Consider the following 25,175-nt stretch of genomic DNA (forward strand, 5'->3'; position numbering starts at 1 on the left):
ACCGCCCGCACCCTTGGGCTTCTCCGAGGGCTCTGGCTCCTTGCGCCTCTTTCCCACTGGACGTTTCTCAGCCTCCTCCACAGTCAGCAGCTCAAACTCAGCCTCCACCTTCCCCTGGAAAAGGGGTGACGGAAGCCAAGTTCTTAGGCCGGCTCAGGCCTGGCCCCTGCCTGGCCCGGTTCCTGCCCTGGCCGCACCCACCGTGAGGATGTAGACGTTGCCTCCTGAGTCCAAGAACTCTTAAGTCTTCTGGCCGGCCCTTCTTCCTCTTCTTCCTCTTCTTCTTGCCAGCCTGAGCCTCCGGCACCCGCAGCTTCACTACAGGCCACCAGCCCCGCAAGCGGCGGCAGCGAAAGAGATTACGCCTTGGCCCGGCCCCGTCCCGGACCAGCCACACGGAGCAGAGCTCGGGGCCCCAGGCCCCTCGCACCATGTCCGGTAGCTGCAGCTCCAAGGATCCTGCAGGTCCAGAGCTCTCTGGGTTAGGCAGGAGCTCAAGGTCTATCTGAACCAACCTCCCCTCCCTGAGAGTGACACCAAGGAAAGCCGAGCCCAGAGGTAGGAAGTGACAAGATGGCTGAGAGCATCTTGGGGGAAGGGCAGCACAGCGGGATTGTAAATCGGGGCATCCAAAGTTAGAATGTGGCAGTCAGGCCACAGCTATGGACCACACACCACAGCCCAAATGTCAGCAGGTTGTCAGACCCTGATGATACAGGGCCCAAGGATGGGACCAGACCGCCAAAGCAGGGACTAAAGGCCATGGAGTCGAGTCCAGTGTAACCCGAGCTCAGGTCAAATTAGAGGATTGAGTGGGAGATTTGGGTGGAAATGGAGGTTATGGTGCTCAGAGCTGAATAAGTTCAGTAATTAGGCCAGAAAGCAGACCTAGAGTCTGAAATCCAGGATTGAGGATTGGGTTAGAGTAGGGAACCCAGGAGAGAGGGGACAGGGCAACGAGGGCAGAAATCGGGGCCAGGGGTTGAGGTAGGAGGGCAGCTAAGCAGTAGCAAGGAAGTCGTTCGTTGGCAGAGATGCAGTCATAGTCCCAGACCTGCAGGACCAGCACAGATGGCTGCCGGAACTCAGCTTCCTCCAGGGCAAAGGGTCCAGGCCAGCAACGGACGCTCACCTCTCGCTCGGTGGGCAGGTAGTCAAAGCGGAACACGAAGCGCCGTTGAAGTTCCCTCCCCTGTCAGAGAGTTGAAGTGAACGTCTGTCTCCTGCTTGTCTTGCTCCAGCCCCTTCGCCCAGCTGGAGCCAGGGGAAAGGTGCAGGCGGAGGGGATGGGTATCCGTGCTGGACGGAGCCCAGAAACCGGCTCCTCACCTAGCCTGCCCCTCCACTTACCACCAGACTGGTCCCTCCACCCAGCTCCGGGCGCCATCGAGGGCTTAGGGGCCAGAGCTCTGGCTCAGCTCAGGGCCCAAGCCCCTGTTTGAAATCGCACCTCAGTGCACAGCCATGTGCCCGCTCGGCCTGTAGGCCTACCTTTTCACGTAGATGTCACTCGACATCTCTCCAGTGAGTGGGTTTGCATCATCCAGAACTACATCCTCCATGTTCCAGATGATGACTCTGAGCTCATAGCTGAGGGATGTATTGGGGGAGGGTTTTCAGACTCTCGAGAGGGGTCCTGGGAGGGGCTGCAGGAAGGACGTGGGCCAGGGCCACTGACATGCATTGAGCACCTGATGTGTGCCCAGCCGGGTGATCAGGATGTCTGTGGTCCCTTGAAGGGACAGCCCCAGGTATCACGGACCACCCCCACACCCCCGGATGGCACCAGGAATGGTCTGCTGACCCAAGCTGGGCCAATGGGCTTCTCCCGCCCATAAATTTGGAATCAAGACCCTGAAAGGTTGACTCAAAAAGCATCAGATGCAGAGCTGGAGCCACCACAAGCCAAAGTGCTGTGCAAGCAGAGAGAGACAGTCTGCAGAGAGACACCAAGTGGGGATGACAGCACGCAGCCCCTGGGGGACAGAAGGAAGGGCTGTGACATTCTTGATCCTACCCCAAATAGCCCTGTCCTTGTCTGTCATGAGGTTTCCTGGATATCTATTGTTTTCTTTTGCCCTGTATCAATTTCCCCTCTCTTGTTGACAGCACTCTGATTTTCTGTTGGTGCTCCCACTCCACCCCCACTACTGTCAGTCTGTGTTATCCTGGCGGGGCGGACCAACCCCTCTCTGGCTCCAGAGGTTGGTATATCACCTACGACATCACCCAGGACTGGCCAGTCAATGCATTACAGCTCCCTGATCACAAAGGTTGGTTCAGGAATCAGCATTTGACCCAAGCTGGTCCAATGAGAGTCAGCTCGAGACTTTTGCTCTAACTGGGAAAGACGTGTTTTTTTTCCCTGCTCAAGTGGTCCGGTTGGTAAGATGTAAGCCTCCACTGTTAAAAGCCACTTGGACCCCAGACTGCATAAGTCTCCATGAGAGTGACACCAAGGAAAGCAGAGCCCAGAGGTAGAAAGTGACAGATTGCTGACATCTGAAGTGCACACACCCTCCACTCAGAGTAGCTCAGGTCAAAAGGGGGTTAACTGGTATTTGGACTGTTTTAGTTGCAAGTAACAGACACCCAATTCACAATGGCTTATGAAAAAAAAAAAAGGGAATTTAATGGCTCACCTATCTGAAGCCTGGATCAGCTCTGCCTGCTTCATGGGGGCACTTGCACAGGTTTTCAGAGAGCCCTTGTCCAAGATGTGGGCTGTCCAAGATGTGCCCACCCCATGGGAGGATGGACCAGGACTCTCTTACCTGATTGGCTGCCGACGCTTGATGTCAACTGGAGGTGGGGCAGGCACATCTCCGGGGAAGATGTCAATCCACACATGAAGGGATCCCTGGGGGCACAGGAAGAGGCTAAAGGGTCTTGCTGGGTCCCACCCCCCTAACGGCCCTGTGGCCAGAGGTTGTGCCTTACCCCAGGTGGAGAGAAGAGCTGGGGTCAAGAGGGCAGATCCTGGGGTATGAGGATGAAGGTGGAGTCTGAACTGGGAATTCCAGGGTTGACGTTAGCCTGAGGGTTCAGAGATGAGGCCCCAGAAGTGGAAGGCTGAGATCAAAAGTAAGATCTACTGCTCCCAGGTCCAGATCCTAGGAATCTGGGGTAGAGGTCAGGTTGGGAGTGCCAGGTCTGAGCCTTGGTGGCCCAGGGGTGGGGATCCTTCAGAACCAGAGTCCAGGGTGTGGGTATGGGGTCCAGGATGGAAGTCCAAGACTGGAGTGGGGATGCTGGGCACCAGGATCAGGAGCCGAAGTCCAAAGTGCCAGTGCCCAGGTGGAGGTCTTGGAGAAAGGGCGTCCTGGGGGCCCAGGTCCAGGACCAGGTGGGAGTCCTGGGGTTCTGGGGTTGGGTGCTGAGCCCTCCTTCAACGGCAGCAGCCCTGAGCTGCGGCGATGGTAGAGGGGCCATGTTTCTACGTGCTCAGGTACCAGCTGGATCCCAAGCCCAGGCGTCTCCTGCCAGCGCCGCAGCACCAGCAATGCCTGGGGCTCCTCAGGGACCTCACTTGCCACCTCGGAGTCCCCACTACCTGCAACAAGAGGTGTGTGAGCTTGGGTTCCGCACAGTTCCCTACTCTCCTCCCTTCCTCCCCCTGCCCTCAGTAGACGCTCTAGGCTGAGGCAGCTGCTGCATCGGACAAACCCACGGGCTGGGAGGGCAAGTCCACAATGCACAGAAAGCTCTAACAACTTTTGCCAGTGAAAAGCCAGCAGTCAGGGGGACAGTGGGGTTGGAGGCTTTGTGGCCTCTGTGCAGACCTTGCTTAGAGAACAGACCACTGGCCATATATGAAGCATGAGCTAAATTCTGCATCCGTATTTTACGTTGTATGGGACCCAGTTAGCTACGGCTCCGAGGGGTTCGCTAGGGCTCCCTGGAGATCTCACACTCACCAACAAAGACCACTTTCTCTCCACTATCATCCTTACTCAGCCAAAACTCAGCTCCTCTGCTTGCAGAGGGAGGCGGGCTCTTTGTGGGGCACACTAGGCTGGGCACCAGGGTCCCCCTGTACCTTGTTCTTCCATCTTGCTCCCTCTGGACTGTGCAGCGGAGAGGGGCTGGTACCTGGGGGCAGGGTCTCTGGCGGTGTCAGAAAGAGTTTGCTGCCCACCTTGACAGCCCCGGCTCGGTATTCAGGTGGGGGGAGGCCATAGGGTAGGCACAGCACCGCCAGGATCTGCGAAGGCCGAAATGCGTCACGCCAGGCACTGTAGCCATCCCTGCGGCAGAAAAGGAATGTGCCTCAGTTGGATCCAGGATATGAACGTACTTGGGCACAGGGGCAGGGATGGGTGCCCTTGAGGACTTGGGATCCAGGTTTGTAACTCCTCTGCGGGACAGGTTAGCCCTCGCTTACGGTAACGGTGAAAATCAAGTATGCATGGCAGGTGCTCCTGTGAAGGAGATACTGATATTACCCGTCTTTCAGATGAGGAAACTGAAGCTCAGGAAAGCCAAGTGACTTATTAGTTACAGGATCCCAACTCCCAAGCCCATTTCTTGACCATTAAGCTATAATGTCTTGGTCGCAGGGGAGTCCCCTTCTATGAAATCAAAGGATCTGGACAGGCAGGTGGGATGCGAACTTGAATGTCTTTGGTCAGACTTAGAATGACTCCTGAGGGCCCTGTTGGACTCACACGTCATACTGGGACGGCAGCCCACAGTTCGCCCTGTGGTGGCTATAGAATCGGTTTTCCAGATCAACATGGGTCTCTCTGATGAGGTCATCAGAACCCACGAGGTCATGATCAAACACAGCCACGGTCAACTCTGGCTCAGCAGGGAGAGAGATGCTGAGCTCTAGGGCCCTGGCCAGGAGAGAGCGTGATGAGAACACCTCCACACCCTAGGAGGAGGTCTTGTGAGGGGTAGGGGTGTGAGGGGACTCAACAGCTTCTGTCCATTCCCCCACACCACATCAGCTGCCTGAGTGAGAGCCACAGGGCGGGATGGCAAAGTTGCTCTCCATTCCCAAGCCCAGGGTCCCGCCTCACTCTCCAAAGATGGGGTTCAGCTACTTGAGGATGTAGTGCTCCTTGGTGTCCAGCCACTCCCAGCCAGCGCTCACCACCACATAGGGGTGTGCTTTGCCGTTGGCGTCCACAGGAGCCAGGTTGGTAGCCTAGGGAGACAGTATGGGGTGGAAACGAAAGAAATGTCATTGTCATAACCCAAGGTGGCTCTTGCCGGATCTAATCTCCGATTGAGTGTAAACAGGAAGTTACCAGGGAGAGATCTTCCACCTCAAGGAGGTAGCTGAGAGGTTGCACAAGATGACTTTTACTTACTTTCAAATTAATTATTGAAATACTTAAGACATACAAGTATAACAAAAGATATAATGAAACAGAAAATATGTGGAAAGATGTATACCCTTATACATCTTACTATTCAATTTGTAACTTTCCATATTGTTTGACCTTCATTTTTTTACAATGAGCATATTTTACATTTTATTCCTTTTTTTACTTTTTAAATTAAGAATATTTTAACTAAATAAAAATAATTACAATTTTTTAATTGTATTAAAAAATAATACAATGAGCATGTGTGTGCCCTGTTTCATAAATTAAACACTACCGACAAATGTCCCCTGAGTCTCCTGAGTCCCCCTGACCTGACTTAATTCCTTTTTCATCCCTGAAGTAGCCAGACCCTTTATTTGGGGTTTCTCACTCACAGAAAAAAAAAAGGAAAAATACTTTTACTACATATACATACGTCCCTAAGCAATATATAGCACTATATTGCATGGTTTAAACTATATTTAGAAAACTTACTTTTTCTGTTTTTGATAACTGTGTAATTAAGTAAATTCATAACTTATGCATAAATTACTGAAGTATAATTTATACACAGCAATATATTTTTAGTCTTTTTACACTCCTACCTGCCATGTATGAGAGTTCCAGTTGCCCCACATCTTTCACACCTGGTATCGTCAGTCTTTTTATTTTCGTCAATCTAGCGCTTGTGAAATTGTAGCTCATTGTGGTTTTAATTTGCATTTCCCTGCTGATGAAGCACGTTGAGCATCTTTGCATGTGCTTATTGGCCTTATATATATATTTGCTTTTGTGAAGTGACTGTTCAAATTTTTTGTTCCATTATTGAGTTTTAAATTTAAAAACATTACACTTTTAATTTCTAAACATTCTAACTGGGCCTTTCAACTTGCTGTTTATTTTTAGTAGTCTCTTGTTCCTTGCTCATTTTAAATTCATTCTTTTATTTCTTTAAACGTTTCATATATACTTATTTTACATTCTCTATCTAGTCATTCCAATATCAACGACCTTGGGGGTCTGGAATGTGTTGTTATTTTTGCTAATTCTTACTCATGGTGACTTTTTTTTTTTAAACATCTTTATTGGTGTATAATTGCTTTACAGTGGTGTGTTCATTTCTGGTTTATAACAAAGTGAATCAGCTATACATATACATATATCCCCATATCTCCTCCCTCTTGCGTCTCCCTCCCACCCTCCCATGGTGGCTTTTTTCTTTATATTTCAGTACTTTTTAATCATGATTCATGTTTCGTTTAACTCATGCTGAGGGGCTGTTGTGGGTGTTCTCTGCCAGAGAGAGCTTGTTTTCACTCCTGCCAGTTTCCTAGGCAAACTACCAGCCTGCAGCCACTTTAAAATAAATCCTCCACTTGAGGTTTTGGGGATCACACAGATGGTGGGAACTCAGGCCCTGAACTGTATTAGAGCCAGCTTGTGGTCATGGATGCTAGGGGAAACTTTTTCCCCTCTAACCAATGCCAAGTTTAAGACAGGCAAGTTTCCTTGGTGTCTCCTTCTGCCTTTCAAGTTCCTATTTTTGTTCATCCTTATGCAGAGGGTGTAATTTTGGGGGCTCCACTTTATATAAGGCCGTTCAGTCAAACTCCTCCCCTAGGTAGCCCCAGGACTTCATCTTCTGTCCTCACTGCCTGTCAACCATCCACGAGGAAGATGAGGTTTCCCAGGTCAGCAGTAAGTGTGGGGTGAAAGCCAGCTTTAGCATTCCTTTTCCCTAGGTCCCTGTTATTAACTATATTTTCTTGTTTTCTGTAATCTTGATGCTGTGGTATCTGGAGCCATACTGGCCCGGGAGAAACTGCACCTGTCAGGGATACTAATTCCTAGAGTTAGCAAACAACACACCTGCCAGAGCACCTTTCATATACAAACCAACCAATCTAGAGCCCATACAATGTCCAACCACCTCCTCTATCTGGCTCTTATACTCCAGGAAGTAATATTCCTCTGCCCTAATCATCCTCAGGGCCAGGTTCCAGACAACAAGAGACAGTGAGACAGCCCCCGTACCCCAGAGCCCACAGGAATTATTCAAACTAGCCAATCTTAAGCCTGCTTACACTGCCTTGTCCTGCCTTTACTGCAGAAACCACAATAAAGGCTCTGGCCCTCACACTTCCCTTCCTCCTTCTGCCTCTGAACTGGCCCTCATGCTTCCCCGTGTGGCCCTGCAGGGTACAGCATGCACCACCACCCCCCACACACAGAAAACTGAAACAACAGACTATCTTTTCAATGGCAACCATCTCCTGATCTGTTGGCTTCACCAAACATGGATAAGAACAAAATCCTGGGTACGTTTTAAAGCAGTTCCTGCTTTTATTCTGTTTTTTTTTTTTTTCACTCTAAAATCTCTTACTTTCTTGGAAGCTCAGCATTGCATTTAAAAGATTTTTTAAAAATAAATTTATTTACTTCCGGGAAGATGGCGGAAGAGTGAGACGCGGAGATCACATTCCTTCCCATAGATACACCAGAAATACATCTACACGTGGAACAACTCCTACAGAAAACCTACTGAACGCTGGCAGAAGACCTCAGACCTCCCAAAAGGCAAGAAACCCCCCACGTACCTGGGCAGGGCAAAAGAAAAAAGAATAAACAGAGACAAAAGGATAGGGACGGGTCCTGCACCAGTGGGAGGGAGGTGTGAAGGATGAAAAGTGTCCACACACTAGGAAGCCCCTTCGCGGGCGGAAACTGCGGGTGGCGGAGAGGGGGAGCTTCGGGGCCGCGGAGTAGAGCACAGCAACAGGGGTGCGGAGGGCAAAGCGGAGAGATTCCAGCGCAGAGGATCAGGGCCGACCGGCACTCACCAGCCCGAGAGGCTTGTCTGCTCCCCCGCCGGAGCGGGCGGGGCTTCGGTCGGAGCGCAGGGAGAGGACTGGGGTTGGCAGCGTGAACACAGGCTGCAGGGAGTTAGTGCGCCACGGCTGGCCGGGAGGGAGTCCGGGGAAAAGTCTGGACCTGCAGAAGAGGCAAGAGACTTTTTCTTCCCTCTTTATTTCCTGGTGCGCGAGGAGAGGGGATTAAGAGCGCCGCTTAAAGGAACTCCAGAGACGGGCGCGAGCCGTGGCTAAAAGCGCGAACCCCAGAGACGGGCATGAGACGCTAAGGCTGCTGCTGCCGCCACCAAGAAGCCTGTGTGCGACACAGGTCACTATTCCACACACCCCTTCCGGGGAGCCTTGCAGCCCGCCACTGCCAGGGTCCCGGGATCCAGGGACAACTACCCCGGGAGAACGCACGGCGCGCCTCAGGCTGGTGCAACGTCACGCTGGCCTCTGCCGCTGCAGGTCACTCCGTGACCCTCCCTACCCCCGGCCTGAGTGAGCCAGAGCCTCCGAATCAGCGGCTCCTTTAACCACGTCCTGTCTAAGCAAAGAACAGACGCCTTCCGGTGTCCTACACGCATAGGCGGGGCCAAATCCAAAACTGAGCCCCTGGGAGCTGTGAGAACAAAGAAGAGAAAGGGAAATCTCTCCCAGCAGCCGCAGAAGCAGCGGATTAAAGCTCCACAATCAACCTGATGTACCCTGCATCTGTGGAATACATGAATAGACAATGAATCATCCCAAATTAAGGAGGTGGACTTTGAGAGCAAGATTTATTATTCTTTCCCCTTTTCCTTTTTTTGTGTGTATGTGTATGCTTCTGTGTGAGATTTTGTCTGTATAGCTTTGCTTCCACCGTTTGTTCCAGGGTTCTATCCATCCGTATTTTTGTTTTTTGGGTTTTTTTTCTCTTAATAATTATTTTTTTATTTTAATAACTTTATTATATTTTATCTTACTTTATCTTCTTTCTTTCTTTTTTTCCTTCCTTCCCTCCTTCCTTCCTTGCTCCCTCCCTCCCTCCCTCCTTTCTTTCTTTCTTTCTACTTCTAGTAATTCTTTCTTTCTACTTTTTCTCCCTTTTCTTCTGAGCTGTGTGGATGAAAGGCTCTTGGTGCTGCAGCCAGGAGTTAGTGCTGTGCCTCTGAGGTGGGAGAGCCAACTTCAGGACACTGGTCCACAAGAGACCTCCCAGCTGCACATAATATCAAACGGCGAAAAGATCCCAGAGATCTCCATCACAACACCAGCACCCAGCTTCACTCAACGACCAGCAAGCTACAGTGCTGGACATCCTATGCCAAACAATTAGCAAGACAGGAACACAACACCACCCATTAGCAGAGAGGCTGCCCAAAATCATAATAAGTCAACAGACACCCCAAAACACACCACCAGACATGGACCTGCCCACCAGAAGGACAAGATCCAGCCTCATCCACCAGAACACAGGCACTAGTCCCCTCCACCAGGAAGCCTACACAACCCACTGAACCAACCTTAGCCACTGGGGACAGACACCAAAAACAACAGGAACTACAAACCTGCAGCCTGCAAAAAGGAGACCCCAAACACAGTAAGATAAGCAAAATGAAAAGACAGAAAAACACACAGCAGATGAAGGAGCAAGATAAAAACCCACCAGACCTAACAAATGAAGAGGAAATAGGCAGTCTACCTGAAAAAGAATTCAGAATAATGATAGTAAAGATGATCCAAAATCTTGGAAATAGAATAGACAAAATGCAAGAAACATTTAACAAGGACCTAGAAGAACTAAAGATGAAACAAACAATGATGAACAACACAATAAATGAAATGAAAAATACTCTAGATGGGATCAATAGAATAACTGAGGCAGAAGAACGGATAAGTGACCTGGAAGATAAAATGGCGGAAATAACTAATGCAGAGCAGAATAAAGAAAAAAGAATGAAAAGAACTGAGAACAGTCTCAGAGACCTCTGGGACAACATTAAACACACAAACATTCAAATTATAGGGGTTCCAGAAGAAGAGAAAAAGAAAGGGACTGAGAAAATATTTGAAGAGATTATAGTTGAAAACTTCCCTAATATGGGAAAGGAAATAGTTAATCAAGTCCAGGAAGCACAGAGAGTCCCATACAGGATAAATCCAAGGAGAAATACGCCAAGACACATATTAATCAAACTGTCAAAAATTAAATACAAAGAAAACATATTAAAAGCAGCAAGGGAAAAACAACAAATAACACACAAGGGAATCCCCATAAGGTTAACAGCTGATCTTTCAGCAGAAACTCTGCAAGCCAGAAGGGAGTGGCAGGACATATTGAAAGTGATGAAAGAGAAAAACCTGCAACCAAGATTACTCTACCCAGCAAGGATCTCATTCAGATTTGATGGAGAAATTAAAACCTTTACAGACAAGCAAAAGCTGAGAGAGTTCAGCACCACCAAACCAGCTATACAACAACTGCTAAAGGAACTTCTCTAGGCAAGAAACACAAAAGAAGGAAAAGACCTACAATAACGAACCCAAAACAATTAAGAAAATAGGAATAGGAACATACATATCAATAATTACCTTAAATGTAAATGGACTAAATGCTCCCACCAAAAGACACAGATTGGCTGAATGGATACAAAAATAAGACGCATATATTTGCTGTCTACAAGAGACCCACTTCAGACCTAGAGACACATACAGACTGAAAGTAAGGGGATGGAAAAAGGTATTTCATGCAAATGGAAACCAAAAGAAAGCTGGAGTAGCAATTCTCATATCAGACAAAATAGACTTTAAAATAAAGACTATTAGAAGAGACAAAGAAGGACACTACATAAGGATCAAGGGATCGATCCAAGAAGAAGATATAACAATTGTAAATATTTATGCACCCAACATAGGAGCACCTCAATACATAAGGCAAATACTAACAGCCATAAAAGGGGAAATCGACAGTAACACATTCATAGTAGGGGACTTTAACACCCCACTTTCACCAATGGACAGATCATCCAAAATGAAAATAAATAAGGAAACCCAAGCTTTAAATGATACATTAAACAAGATGGACTTAATTGATATTTATAGGACATTCCATCCAAAAACAACAGAATACACATTTTTCTCTAGTGCTCATGGAACATTCTCCAGGATAGATCATATCTTGGGTCACAAATCAAGCCTTGGTAAATTTAAGAAAATTGAAATTGTATCAAGTATCTTTTCCGACCACAATGCTATGAGACTAGATATCAATTACAGGAAAAGATCTGTAAAAAATACAAACACATGGAGGCTAAACAATACACTACTTAATAACGAAGTGATCACTGAAGAAATCAAAGAGGAAATCAAAAAATACCTAGAAACAAATGACAATGGAGACACGACGACTCAAAATCTATGGGATGCAGCAAAAGCAGTTCTAAGAGGGAAGTTTATAGCAATACAATCCTACCTTAAGAAACAGGAAACAGGGCTTCCCTGGTGGCGCAGTGGTTGAGAGTCCGCCTGCCGATGGAGGGGACATGGGTTCGTGCCCTGGTCCGGGAAGATCCCACATGCCACGGAGCAGCTGGTCCCGTGAGCCATGGCCGCTGAGCCTGTGCGTCCGGAGCCTGTGCTCCGCGACGGGAGAGGCCACAGCAGTGAGAGGTCCACGTACCGCAAAAAAAAAAGAAACAGGAAACATCTCGAATAAACAACCTAAACTTGCACCTAAAGCAATTAGAGAAAGAAGAACAAAAAAACCCCAAACTTAGCAGAAGGAAAGAAATCATAAAAATCAGATCAGAAATAAATGAAAAAGAAACGAAGGAAATGATAGCAAAGATCAATAAAACTAAAAGCTGGTTCTTTGAGAAGATAAACAAAATTGATAAACCATTAGCCAGACTCATCAAGAAAAAAAGGGAGAAGACTGAAATCAGTAGAATTAGAAATGAAAAAGGAGAAGTAACAATTGACACTGCAGAAATACAAAAGATCATGAGAGATTACTACAAGCAACTCTATGCCAATAAAATGGACAACCTGGAAGAAATGGACAAATTCTTAGAAAGGCACAACCTGCCAAGACTGAATCAGGAAGAAATAGAAAATATGAACAGACCAATCACAAGCACTGAAATTGAAACTGCGATTAAAAATCTTCTAACAAACAAAAGCCCAGGACCAGATGGCTTCACAGGCGAATTCTATCAAACATTTAGAGAAGAGCTAACACCTATCCTTCTCAAACTCTTCCAAAATATAGCAGAGGGAGGAACACTCCCCAACTCATTCTACGAGGCCACCATCACCCTGATACCAAAACCAGACAAGGATGTCACAAAGAAAGAAAACTACAGGCCAATATCACTGATGAACATAGATGCAAAAATCCTCAACAAAATACTAGCAAACAGAATCCAACAGCACATTAAATGGATCACACACCATGATCAAGTGGGGGTTATTCCAGGAATGCAAGGATTCTTCAATATACGCAAATCAATCAACGTGATACACCATATTAACAAACTGAAGGAGAAAAACCATATGATCATCTCAAGAGATGCAGAGAAAGCTTTTGACAAAATTCAACACCAATTTATGATAAAAACCCTGCAGAAAGTAGGCATAGAGGGAACTTTCCTCAACATAATAAAGGCCATATATGACAAACCCACAGCCAACATTGTCCTCAATGGTGAAAAACTGAAAGCATTTCCTCTAAGATCAGGAACAAGACAAGGTTGCCCACTCTCACCACTCTTATTCAACATAGTTTGGGAAGTTTTAGCCACAGCAATCAGAGAAAAAAAGGAAATAAAAGGAATCCAAATCGGAAAAGAAGAAGTAAAGCTGTCACTATTTGCAGATGACATGATACTATACATAGAGAATCCTAAAGATGCTACCAGAAAACTACTAGAGCTAATCAATGAATTTGGTAAAGTAGCAGGATACAAAATTAATGCACAGAAATCTTTGGCATTCCTATACACTAAGGATGAAAAATCTGAAAGTGAAATCAAGAAAACACTCCCATTTACCATTGCAACAAAAAGAATAAAATATCTAGGAATAAACCTACCTAAGGAGACAAAAGACCTGTATGCAGAAAATTATAAGACACTGATGAAAGAAATTAAAGATGATACAAATAGATGGAGAGATATACCATGTTCTTGGATTGGAAGAATCAACATTGTGAAAATGACTCTACTACCCAAATCAATCTACAGATTCAATGCAATCCCTATTCAAACTACCACTGGCATTTTTCACAGAACTAGAACAAAAAATTTCACAATTTGTATGGAAACACAAAAGACCCCAAATAGCCAAAGCAATCTTGAGAACGAAAAATGGAGCTGGAGGAATCAGGCTTCCTGACTTCAGACTGTACTACAAAGCTACAGTAATCAAGACAGTATGGTACTGGCACAAAAACAGAAATATAGATCAATGGAACAGGATAGAAAGCCCAGAGATAAACCCACGCACATATGGTCACCTTATCTTTGATAAAGGAGGCAGGAATGTACAGTGGAGAAAGGACAGCCTCTTCAATAAGTGGTGCTGGGAAAACTGGACAGCTACATGTAAAAGTATGAGATTAGATCACTCCCTAACACCATACACAAAAATAAGCTCAAAATGGATTAAAGACCTAAATGTAAGGCCAGAAACTATCAAACTCTTAGAGGAAAAGATAGGCAGGACACTCTATGAGATAAATCACAGCAAAGTCCTTTTTGACCCACCTCCTAGAGAAATGGAAATAAAAACAAAAATAAACAAATGGGACCTAATGAAACTTAAAATCTTTTGCACAGCAAAGGAAACCATAAACAAGACCAAAAGACAACCCTCAGAATGGGAGAAAATATTTGCAAATGAAGCAACTGACAAAGGATTGATCTCCAAAATTTATAAGCAGCTCATGCAGCTTAATAACAAAAAAACAAACAACCCAATCCAAAAATGGGCAGAAGACCTAAATAGACATTTCTCCAAAGAAGATATACAGATTGCCAACAAACACATGAAAGAATGCTCAACATCACTAATCATTAGAGAAATGCAAATCAAAACTACAATGAGATATCATCTCACACCAGTCAGAATGGCCATCATCAAAAAATCTAGAAACAATAAATGCTGGAGAGGGTGTGGAGAAAAGGGAACCCTCTTACACTGTTGGTGGGAATGTAAATTGATACAGCCACTGTGGAGAACACTATGGAGGTTCCTTAAAAAACTACAAATAGGGCTTCCCTGGTGGCGCAGTGGTTGAGAGTCCAACTGCCGATGCAGGGGACACGGGTTCGTGCCCCAGTCTGGGAAGATCCCACATGCCGTGGAGCGGCTGGGCCCGTGAGCCATGGCCGCTGAGCCTGCGCGTCCAGAGCCTGTGCTCTGCGACGAGAGAGACCACAGCAGTGAGAAGCCCGCGTACCGCAAAAAACAAAACAAAACAAAACAAAACTACAAATAGAACTACCATATGACCCAGTAATCCCACTACTAGGCATATACCCTGAGAAAACCATAATTCAAAAAGCATCATGTACCAAAATGTTCATTGCAGCTCTATTTACAATAGCCCAGAGATGGAAACAACCTAAGTGTCCATCATTGGATGAATGGATAAAGAAGATGTGGCACATATATACAATGGAATATTACTCAGCCATAAAAAGAAACGAAATTGAGCTATTTGTAATGAGGTGGATAGACCTAGAGTCTGTCATACAGAGTGAAGTAAGTCAGAAAGAGAGAGACAAATACCGTATGCTAACACATATGTATGGAATATAAGGGAAAAAAATGTCATGAAGAACCTAGGGGTGAAATAGGAATAAAGACACAGACTTACTAGAGAATGGACTTGAGGATATGGGGAGGGGGAAGGGTAAACTGTGACAAAGCGAGAGAGAGGCATGGACATATATACACTACCAAACGTAAGGTAGATAGCTAGTGGGAAGCAGCCGCATAGCACAGGGAGATCAGCTCGGTGCTTTGTGACCGCCTGGAGGGCTGGGATAGGGAGGGTGGAAGGGAGGGAGACGCAAGCGGGAAGAGATATGGGAACATATGTATATATATAACTGATTCATTTTGTTGTGAAGCTGAAACTAACATACCATTGTAAAGCAATTATACTCCAGTAAAGATGTTAAAATGAAAAAAATAATAAATTTATTTACTTATTTATATTTTATTTTTGGCTGCATTGGGCCTTCATTGCCGTGCACGGACTTTCTCTACTTGCGGCAAGCAGGAGCTACTCTTCGTTGTGGTGCGTGGGCTTCTCATTGTGGTGGCTTCTCTTGTGGCAGAGCACGGGCTCTAGGCACGTGGGCTTCAGTAGTTGTGGCATGTGAGCTCAGTAGTTGTGGCGCACAGGCTTAGCTGCTCTGCGGCATGTGGGATCTTCCCGGACCAGGGCTCAAACCCATCTCCCCTGCATTGGCAGATGGATTCTTAACCACTGTGCCACCATGGAAGTCCTAAAAGGTGTTTTTAACAGTATGAAGATTCCTCAAAACACTAAAAATAGAGTTGCCATATGATCCAGCAATCCCACTCCTGGGCATGTATCCTGAAAAAACTATAATTCAGAAACATACAGGGAGGGCTTCCCTGGTGGCACAGTGGTTAAGAATCTGCCTGCCAATGCAGGGGACACGGGTTCAAGCTCTGGTCCGGGAAGATCCCACATGCTGTGGAGCAACTAAGCCCATGTGCCACAACTACTGAGCCTGTGCACCTAGAGCCTGTGCTCCACAACAAGAGAAGCCACCACAATGAGAATCCTGCGCACCGCAACAAAGAGTAGCCCCCACTTGCCACAACTAGAGAAAGCCCACGCGCAGCAACAAAGACCCAATGCAGCCAAAAATAAAATAAATAAAATTAAAAAAAAAAAGATACAGGGAATTCCCTGGTGGTCCGGTGGTTAGGACTCTGCGCTTCCACTGTAGGGGGTACAGGTTCGATCCCTGGTCAGGGAAATAAGATCCTGCATGTCGCACAGTGCAGCCAAAAAAATAATAACAAGTAAATAAATAAATAAAATATAACCAAAAAAAGATACATGCACCCCTATGTTCATAGCAGCACTACTCATGATAGCCAAGACATGGAAGCCACCTAAATGCCCATCGACAGATGAATGGATAAAGAAGATGTGGTACATATATACAATGGAATAATACCCAGCCATAAAAAAAATGAAATAATGCTATTTGCAGCAACATGGATGGACCTAGAGATTATCATACTAAGTGAAATAAGTCAGAAAGAGAAAGACAAATACCATATGATATCACTTATATGTGGAATCTAAAAATACTTCGTATCAGTTGACAGAAATCTTCTTCATTTTATTTTACAGCTGCATAGTACTCTGTTGTACGGACATAGCACAGTTTATTCAACCCTTCTGCTATGTATGGGCATTTAATAAGATTTGATTTTTAATGGTCTTCCATCTTTAGAAATTTTATTTTATTATTTTCAAATCTGCCCAATTTTTATAGCCTTTTGTTCTCTGCGTGTGAAATCATTTTAAACTGTTTTAAACTGTGAAGTAATTTTAAGCTGTTTTATATTTCTAATATTTGAAAATTCTAACATCCAAAGCCCTTAGAAATCTAATTCTCTTTTGTGTTGTGTCTTTCTGACAAATTTTCCTGAGATTGTTTTCTTATATATTTTATAATTTGGGACTGTGAACCCAAATTTGGTTATCTAAATCTAGGGAAGTCTGTGAAGCCTGATTTGGGACTACTTTAAGCCAATCTCTCAACTTTGAGTTTTGTGGACTAAGCAGATAATAAAAATTCAAGTCTTAAATCAATGTGAGGGCAAAACTCTAATAGTAAATCCTCAGGGAAGACATTTTTTCTATTTCCCCCAATTGGAACAGAGGCTGAGATAGACCATTTACCTTACAGGCTTCTTTCCCAGTGGGTGGGCTTCCTCTTGCCCACCTTTCACTGAGAGTAGAGCCCTTCCTGGGTGCTGCTTCGAGCAAGGGTCTTGGTTGTGTCTCCCACCTTGTATAGGCTATTAGATATTAGAACCTAAGGCTTGGGGTCCAGGTATGGACAAATCCTCTCAAGAGAATCTGACTTCAGGGCTTGTTCAGGGATTCCTGCTGTTTTCTCATTTTGGCCCATTGGGAATTCCCTTTCTTATGAGCTTAGCATTTGTTTAAAAGATTGTTTATCTAGCATTTCTAGATCTATTATATCAAGAATTTATTTCAGACCATCTGGTCTGCAATGTTGCTAGAAGTAGAAGGTCCAGATGATGTCTACTATCTGATGTATGCACTAGGATGCTTACATTATGGTAGAAGAGTGCCACAGAATGTTTCTTGAAATTACATCTTAGTCAGAATGCCTATATTTAAACTAGATAAAAGTACAGCATCTGCTCTGTGCCGGGAGTGAAGGGGTAGCAACCCACTCATTCCCCTCTCACTCCCTGAGATGCCTTTAAGGAAACTGCAGGGCCCTGTTGAGCACTGTATGAAAACTGCAGCAATGGGAGGACCTGTACAAAGGTATTTGATGACAGGCCATCACAAAGCTTTACAGAGTTGTGCCCTTCCTGGAATTATACTCCCCATTCTATGAGACTAGAACTACAAATAAGGAATTAGGGGATCTAAGCTCTAAATTCAGGTTCTGCCGTGAGCAAGATGTGTAACCCTGCGAAGTCTCTTAAGTTTGTGCCTAAGATTTCCCATCTGAAAAATGAAAAAGCTGGACTCTGATCCCTTCAGTCTGTAGGTTTTGTGTACATTACCTTTGCCGGAGTTAGAGGCGTGCCAGGCCAATGGATGCTCACCTTTACAACATATACTCTGACTAGGAGCTTGATGGGCCGATTCTGTGTGGGATCCCCCTGGAGATCTGGGGATCAGAGAAGGACACTGCCTCTGATTCAGGGTAAATGAGGTAGGAGCCCTGGGTGGGATGGGGGGGTATGGAGCAGAAAAAACACTGGTAAGACAGTCTTCTTCCTGCATCCCCACTTGTGCTCCCTGGTCCCCCATTCCTTCCCGAAACATACCTTGAACTTGCCCACAAGGTTTCCAGACCCTTCTTCCTCTCCATCTCCATCCTGACCTCCTTGCCCTCGATACAGGGGAAACACATTCAGCCAGTCTTCAAAGTGGTTAAACTCTTCTTCCAGGGAGCTGTTGTAAATCTGAAAGGCGAGGGCCTCAGTGACAGCTCGTCCAGAATCCGAGCAGAATCCCCTCTTGCAACACCCAGTCACCTTCAGAGTGGTGATTGCTTTTTTCTGGGACACAGAGCCTTTGACTTCAGCCTTACCCTGGTCTTGGGCTTCCTCATCCACAGAAAGGAGATTGCCCCCATCTGGGAACAGCAGAAATGCCCCATTAGAAATACTGGTGTGGGGGAGGGAGGGAGAAACAAAGAGGAAAAACAAGAAAGCCAATCTCTTACCTGAATCCCCAACATCATCCATTTCATCCTCATCAAAGTTGGTCTGAAATCAAAGCGCAGGTCAAAGATTCTTCCCTACCCTTTACCTCCTTAATCTACCCCTTTTCCAGGATAGGGAGTTGGAAAACTTTAGCTCAAGTTCCAGCTTGGTAAGCCACTTGCATTTTCAAAGCCTTAGTTTATCCTATAGTCCTGATATGTAACCACCAGGTACATGTGGCTATTGAGCACTTGAAATGCATCTGGTCCAAACTGAGATGTGCTGGAAGCATAAACTACACACCAGATTTTAAAGACTAGTATAAAATAAGATTATAAAATATCTCATTATTGAGCTTTCCCTGGGGGCACAGTGGTTAAGAATTCACCTGCCAATGCAGGGGACACGGGTTCGAGTCCTGGTCCGGGAAGACCCCACATGCCGCGGAGCAACTAAGCCTGTGTGCCACAACTACTGAGCCTGCGCTCCAGAGCCTATGCTGCGCAGCAAGAGAAGCCACCGCAATGAGAAGCCCTCGTACCGCAACAAAGAATAGCCCCCGCTCACCACAACTAGAGAAAGCCCACGCGCAGCAACAAAGACCCAACACAGCCATAAATAAATAAATAAAATAAATCTATTAATTAAAAAAATCTCACTATTAATTGTTTATAATGGTTACTTCTTGAAATGATACTATAGATATACTAGGTTAAATAAAATATATTATTAAAATCATTTTCATCTGTTTCCTTTTACTTTTTTTTAATGTGGCTACTACAAAAGTTAAAATTACATATGTGGCTCACACGATATTTCTGTTGGACAAGACAGCGCCAGATAATGGAGTTAATAATCCCCAGCTTCTCAAATTGTTGTGAAGATGAGAAAAGATGGCTGTAACAAAGAGTTCTGAAAAACTGTAGAGCTCCATGTTTGATGAGATCCTTCTTCTTACCATTTACCCTCCTCTGTCTCCAGCCCCTCAACCCGCAGAAGCCTGCTCTGCTCCCACCTGCCCCTGGAGCTCCTGCAGAGATGCATAGTACTTGGACCACCAGTCGAGCTCTTCAGGATCTGGGATGTCCTCCTCCAGCTCTGGGCCTTGATTCAGGAGGCCTCCCAGAGGGAGCTTCTTCAGAGGAGCCTGAGGGAGCAAGAACTCAGCACCTCTAACCTAGCACCACGCCAAGCCCCGCCAGTCCCTTCTCCACCCATCCCCCATACTCCATCACCTTTAGGAGCCGCCTGAGTATCCCCACTTCAGCCAAGAAGGGATCCCGGGACCTCTGTTCTGAGAGGGGATAAAAGACACCAGGAGGTCAGGTAAGTAAAAGCCAGACTCAGTGCTCCACTGGAGGGTCCCCTGGAGCCATCTCAGCCAGGAACCAGATGGACTTCTGTCTGGTGGCCCCTAAGGGGAAAGCCCCCTACCTTGAGGTACCTTGGGCACCAGGTCCCCTGTCTCCTCCTCTCCTTCCCCCTCAGGGGGATCCTCTTGACTCCAGAGTGTGACTCTCAGCACATGGGGGACAATGTGGGAACCCACGAGCACTGTGCAGCCAAAGGCCCAGCGCTCAATCACCAGGATGCTGAGGGGGGCTGCAGATAAGGCTGCTCTGGCAAGTCCTGGGGGTAGGGAGAGAGGACCTGTGTCTCTGCAGACTGTGGAGGGAGGAGAGGCAGCAGCAGAGATAGATGAGAAAACGGTGTAGCTAAATACGCATTCAAAGCCCACAGCCTCACTGAGTCATCTCTGGTGAGTCATTGCTTTCTGAACCCATTTCCCAGCTAAAAAGGGGACACAATCCTGGACTGGAAAGACTATTGGATCAAATGATATAACAGTACAAAAATTCTTTGGAACCTACAAAGCGCCATCAGAAATATGAGGTTGTTGTTGTTATTATCATTATGTAAAGGACCAATGCTCAGTTTGCTAATATAGATTTAGAACCATAAAACTACGTATGCTCTTTAATCCAGAAATTCTATATCTATCAATGGATCCTAAGCGGGGGGCAGGGACAACAGTTATAATACTGTATTGTTGGCTTTATTTTACATATATGTGACAGTTACAGCACAAAAGGGGGGAGGAATGAATGGAGTTATAATGGAGAAAAGTATTTCTATTTTACTGGAACTAAATGAGTATTAATCTGAAATAGATTGTGAAAAATCAGTATGCATACTGTAATTCCTAGAGCAGCTACTAAGTAAATATCAACTAAGGAATTAAAGCAATATACTAACAAATATCTATGTAATACAAAAGAAGGCAGTAAAGGAAGAACGAAAAATATGAGACTTATAGAAAACAAATAGCAAAGAGGCAAATGTAAATCCAACCATATCAATAATAACATCAAATGTGACTGTATTAAACAGTTCAAAGACAGAGATTGTCAAACGGATTTAAAAAAAGATGCAACTACATGCTGTTTAAGAGATGCTCTTTCGTGAGATACATATAGGTTGAAGGTAAAAGGATGGGGAAACATATGCCATGCAAATACTAACCATAGAGAACTAGAGTAGCTATATTATCAGACAAATAGTCTTTAAGACAAAAAAGAGAGACAAACTAGAGACAAACAAGGACATTTTATAATGATAAACAGATCGATTCATAGGAAGTTATAACAATTATAAATATATATGCACCTAACAACAAAAACTGAAAATACAAGTAAAAAAAGACAAAAAAATAGGGCTTCCCTGGTGGCGCAGTGGTTGAGAGTCCGCCTGCTGATGCAGGGGACACGGGTTCGTGCCCCGGTCCGGGAAGATCCCACATGCTGCAGAGCGGCTGGGCCCGTGAGCCATGGCCGCTGAGCCTGCGCGTCTGGAGCCTGTGCTCCGCAACGGGAGAGGCCACAACAGTGAGAGGCCCGCGTACCGCAAAAAAAAATAAAAATAAAAGACAAAAAAATAAAGGGAGAAACAATTCAACAAAAGTTGGAAACTTCAATACCATATTCTCAATAATGGATAGAACAACTAGACATAAAATTCCCAAGGAGGCTTTTTTTAGGAAAGCTTGAATAATACTATCAACCCAACTTGACCTGACTGGTATCTGATATAGAACATTCCACCCAACAACGAAGCATTCACATTCTTTTCAGGTGCACAGTGGAGAGAGGGGTGTTTTCCTCAACTTGCACTATGAAATGGGAAATGAGAGGAACACCCCCTAGAAGTTCAGCGAGCAAAGTGCTTTCAGTTTCATCATCTTATAGCACAATGAAGTTTTCAAACTGAAAACTGCTGCATGTGAAACAGAGTCATGACATAGTGTTGCGTTTTGTTGTTGCTGTTGCTGTGCTCCCCCTTGCAGTCGGGAGCCACTGTGCTTTGTCCCAGTCCCCGCCTTGCCCCCGCACAGCACTCTTCAGTTTACAAAGCCCTTTCACCAAGATCCTTTCTTTCATTGGCTCCTTATAGCACCCTTTGTCCCTTTTTTAAACAAACAAACAGAAAAACTAAAGCTCAAATCAGACAAGTGATTTGACAGGCTCCTAAGTGACATTGCCAGAATTTGACTCCAAAGCCCATACTAGAGTACAGTAATTACAAATTAAACAAAGAATGTATTTGTCTTCATGGCCCCTGGTGTCTCAGATTCCTTTGGACTCACACTTCATGACTTTTGGCTAATCCACTCAATCAACAGAGCCAACAGAGCACAACCAGTTCCTGAATTAATCCAGGGATCAGCCAATTATTGCCTGTAAACCAAATCTGGCCTGCTGTCAGTTTTTGTAAATAAAGTTTTATTGGAACTGCCATACTCATTCATTTCCTTGTCGCCTATGGATGATTACATGCTATGATGGCAGAGTTGAGTAACTGCAACTGAGACTGCATGGCCCACAAAGCCTAAAATATTTACTATTTGGCGCTTTATAGAAAATCTGGTGACCCCTGGGTTAATGTAATATAACCAGCCGGGAATTCACCATCCCACTGCCCTCTTTCATTTCTCAGCCCAGCACTTCCGGCCTCCAGCCCATGTCCTCACCACTGTCAGATGCCTGACGAGCTCAGTGAAATTGGGGTTCTCACGGTAACTGGTCAGGACCTCGGACTCCACTCGCCAACCGGCCACCTCCAGCACAAACTGGGGCTGCTCCACCTCAAACAGATGCACACGGCCAAGGCCCCTCAGACCCCAGAACAGTACCTGGGGTTGGGAAGTGGGAGATTCAGGGGCCTGTACCTGACTGAAGGACACCCAGGTGTAGGGAAGGGAGGAGGATGTGAGTGCCTGGTGCTACCTCAACATGGAACTCCCTAAGCAGCGGGCGCACGTGCGGTGGCAGGGATAGGCGTCCGGAGAGGGGCTCAACCAGGGCGGTCAGGTCCTGGGGCTCCACATCACTAGGCACTGAGGGCTGAAGGTAGCAAGAGATCAGAGGTCAAAGAGGAATCAGGCCAAAGGAGGGAAAGCCTGGGCTCGGGGAAAAGAAATGGAGGACTGCTGGTGAAATATAAAACCAGAGGAACCTGGCAAGGCTGGATTGATGGGAGGGAGGTGTCTCAGGAAACAGCCATGTACAGGAAGGAGGATGGGTGTCTGAGGCATGAGGGTCAACCCAGGCTTGGGTTCTCTGGGGTTGGAGGCCTGGCAAGGTGAAGCTAGGGTAGGTCTACTTCAAGTGTTACCTGGAGTCAGGAGTCCAATGAGGCGGTCCCAGGACAGACCTGCAGCCTGCATTCTCTGGGGGTAAGGGAGTTGGAGGGGTAACCCTGGGACATGCCCACATCCCTGGAGCTGGATGACCTAAACAAATAGCAGAAGCGATCCACGGTGTGTCCAGCTAGACCACAGCACTCTGACCTCAAGTCAACTACTGTAGTCCAGTTCAATGAGTTCAAAGGTGGCGATGATCTCCCCGGCTGCCCAGGGCCCCTTCCTTAGGGGGAAGAACTGCAACTCAGGATGCTGGTAAGGGTCCTCCATCAGCTTTACCCTTAGGGCGGCCAGCCTCCTTTCCAGGAACACAGAGGGGTCCTTCGGGGAGCAGGGCAGTGAAGACAAAAGTAGAAGAGGCTCAGGAACCAGGGGAGGGCACATCAAGACAAGAAGAGGGGATCCTTGGGGGTGGGAACCCAGGTGGAGCCCAGGCCGCACTCACAAACTTATTGTGGTCACAGACATTGACAATCACTAGTGGGGGCTCCTCCTGCAGGTGCTCCCTCAGTCCACGAATAACTGATCAAACACCACGAGTTCATCCTACAGAGGGCTCAGCGTCTGCTCCAGGACCTTGAGGGCCATGCAGGGAAGGAGCCAACAGCAGTTGTCAGAAGAACTCCTTACCCCTAAGACCCTCTGGTTCTACGCCACCCCCTAAATCAGGGCAGTCTGATCCAGTATCCTGTCCTGAAAATCCAAGGCAGGAAGAGAGACTTAGGGTCTTGGAAAAAGCTCAGCCTCCACCCCGCCTTGTCTCCCAGTGCCCCTCCACCAGCATCCCAGCCCAGCCCTCAACCCTGTGGTCTGGCACTGGGTAGAGATGAGGACTCGAGTGAACGGGTCCGAGAGCCCACTGTCATCTGCTGCCAGCACACCTCGGGCCTGGTACAAGTGAGCCCGGAGCTGGAAGGAGCTGAAGTCTGGGGTGGAGAGAAGGAAGGGGTCATGTTAGCTCAGGGACCACTGGAGTCCCTGACCCCAGACCCCTCTGATCCGAACCCCCAGCTGAGCATCTAGCCCCACACCTCGGGCAAATAGAGAACTGGGCCCGCCTGCCCCACGCCCCGCACTCCCAGTCCCGGTCCAGGCTAAGGGGCAGCCCAGCCGAGGGCTCAGGCAGCAGGTCCGGGGGGAGCTCTGAGGTGCAGGCCTTGGCTTGCTTGCCCAGCTCCAGCCCCAGGAAGAGCTCCAGCTTGGCACGGACCTCGCCAGCGGCTTCCCCAGGTGCCTGCTGCGGGGAGGAAGCATGTTAGGGACCACCTCTCATTACCCCAGCTAGGCCAACCATCTTGCTCCTCCAAGGCAGGCCCCTACTCTCTGCATCACCAGATCCTTAATCCAAAGAGTACTCCTTGTACCCCACCCTCTTCATGCCCTCCATCCAATGCCCCATCACCCTTAAACTCCCTCTCATTCCCTATCCCTCCTGCCCCAACACTGTCACGTCCTATAGCCCAGACCCCAGACCCCAAAACTATGCTCTGAGCTTGCTCTCCCCTACCCCACCCTCACCCATCTGTCCCCTCATCCCCAACACATTTAGATTCCCTGTCCCTTACCCCTGTGGTCACAGCTTCTCACCACTAGGGAACCCTGCTGGTGTCTCTCCCAGGGACACCTCATTTACTAATCTTTTGCCTCCAAATCAGCTGTACTTATAAGGAACTAATTAGTCACACTCCCATGTTCATAACCCTGCTCATCTGTCAGAGCCTAGTCAGCAAAAGGGCCAGTTCAGGCCCAGAGATGACAATATTTGGGGTTTATCTCACGTCAAAGCTCACCTGGGTAAAGGCACAATCTCCTTTTGGCACTTTGGATAATTAAAAAGAGTTTGGTACACTTTAA

At 46.7% G+C, this 25,175-nt stretch overlaps 1 protein-coding gene across 1 annotated transcript in view; it reads right to left on the reverse strand.

Annotated features, from left to right (window-relative positions):
- LOC115839187 (fer-1-like protein 4) overlaps window positions 1-25,175 on the reverse strand; it is a 49,569-nt gene that overhangs the window by 2,166 nt on the left and 22,228 nt on the right. The window contains 27 exon segments of the mRNA XM_060285321.1: window positions 17-114; window positions 202-240; window positions 242-461; window positions 1,017-1,175; window positions 1,177-1,254; window positions 1,492-1,590; window positions 2,775-2,879; window positions 3,394-3,522; window positions 4,098-4,247; window positions 4,668-4,838; window positions 5,025-5,152; window positions 18,017-18,061; window positions 18,064-18,135; window positions 18,242-18,379; window positions 18,452-18,552; window positions 18,643-18,685; window positions 19,638-19,769; window positions 19,858-19,916; window positions 20,057-20,218; window positions 20,221-20,272; window positions 22,650-22,811; window positions 22,906-23,022; window positions 23,469-23,642; window positions 23,767-23,831; window positions 23,834-23,897; window positions 24,117-24,248; window positions 24,403-24,555. Coding sequence (XP_060141304.1) covers window positions 17-114; window positions 202-240; window positions 242-461; window positions 1,017-1,175; window positions 1,177-1,254; window positions 1,492-1,590; window positions 2,775-2,879; window positions 3,394-3,522; window positions 4,098-4,247; window positions 4,668-4,838; window positions 5,025-5,152; window positions 18,017-18,061; window positions 18,064-18,135; window positions 18,242-18,379; window positions 18,452-18,552; window positions 18,643-18,685; window positions 19,638-19,769; window positions 19,858-19,916; window positions 20,057-20,218; window positions 20,221-20,272; window positions 22,650-22,811; window positions 22,906-23,022; window positions 23,469-23,642; window positions 23,767-23,831; window positions 23,834-23,897; window positions 24,117-24,248; window positions 24,403-24,555 — 3,047 coding nt within the window.

The sequence above is a fragment of the Globicephala melas genome, chromosome 15 (assembly GCF_963455315.2).
Source record: "Globicephala melas chromosome 15, mGloMel1.2, whole genome shotgun sequence".
NCBI lineage: Eukaryota > Metazoa > Chordata > Mammalia > Artiodactyla > Delphinidae > Globicephala > Globicephala melas.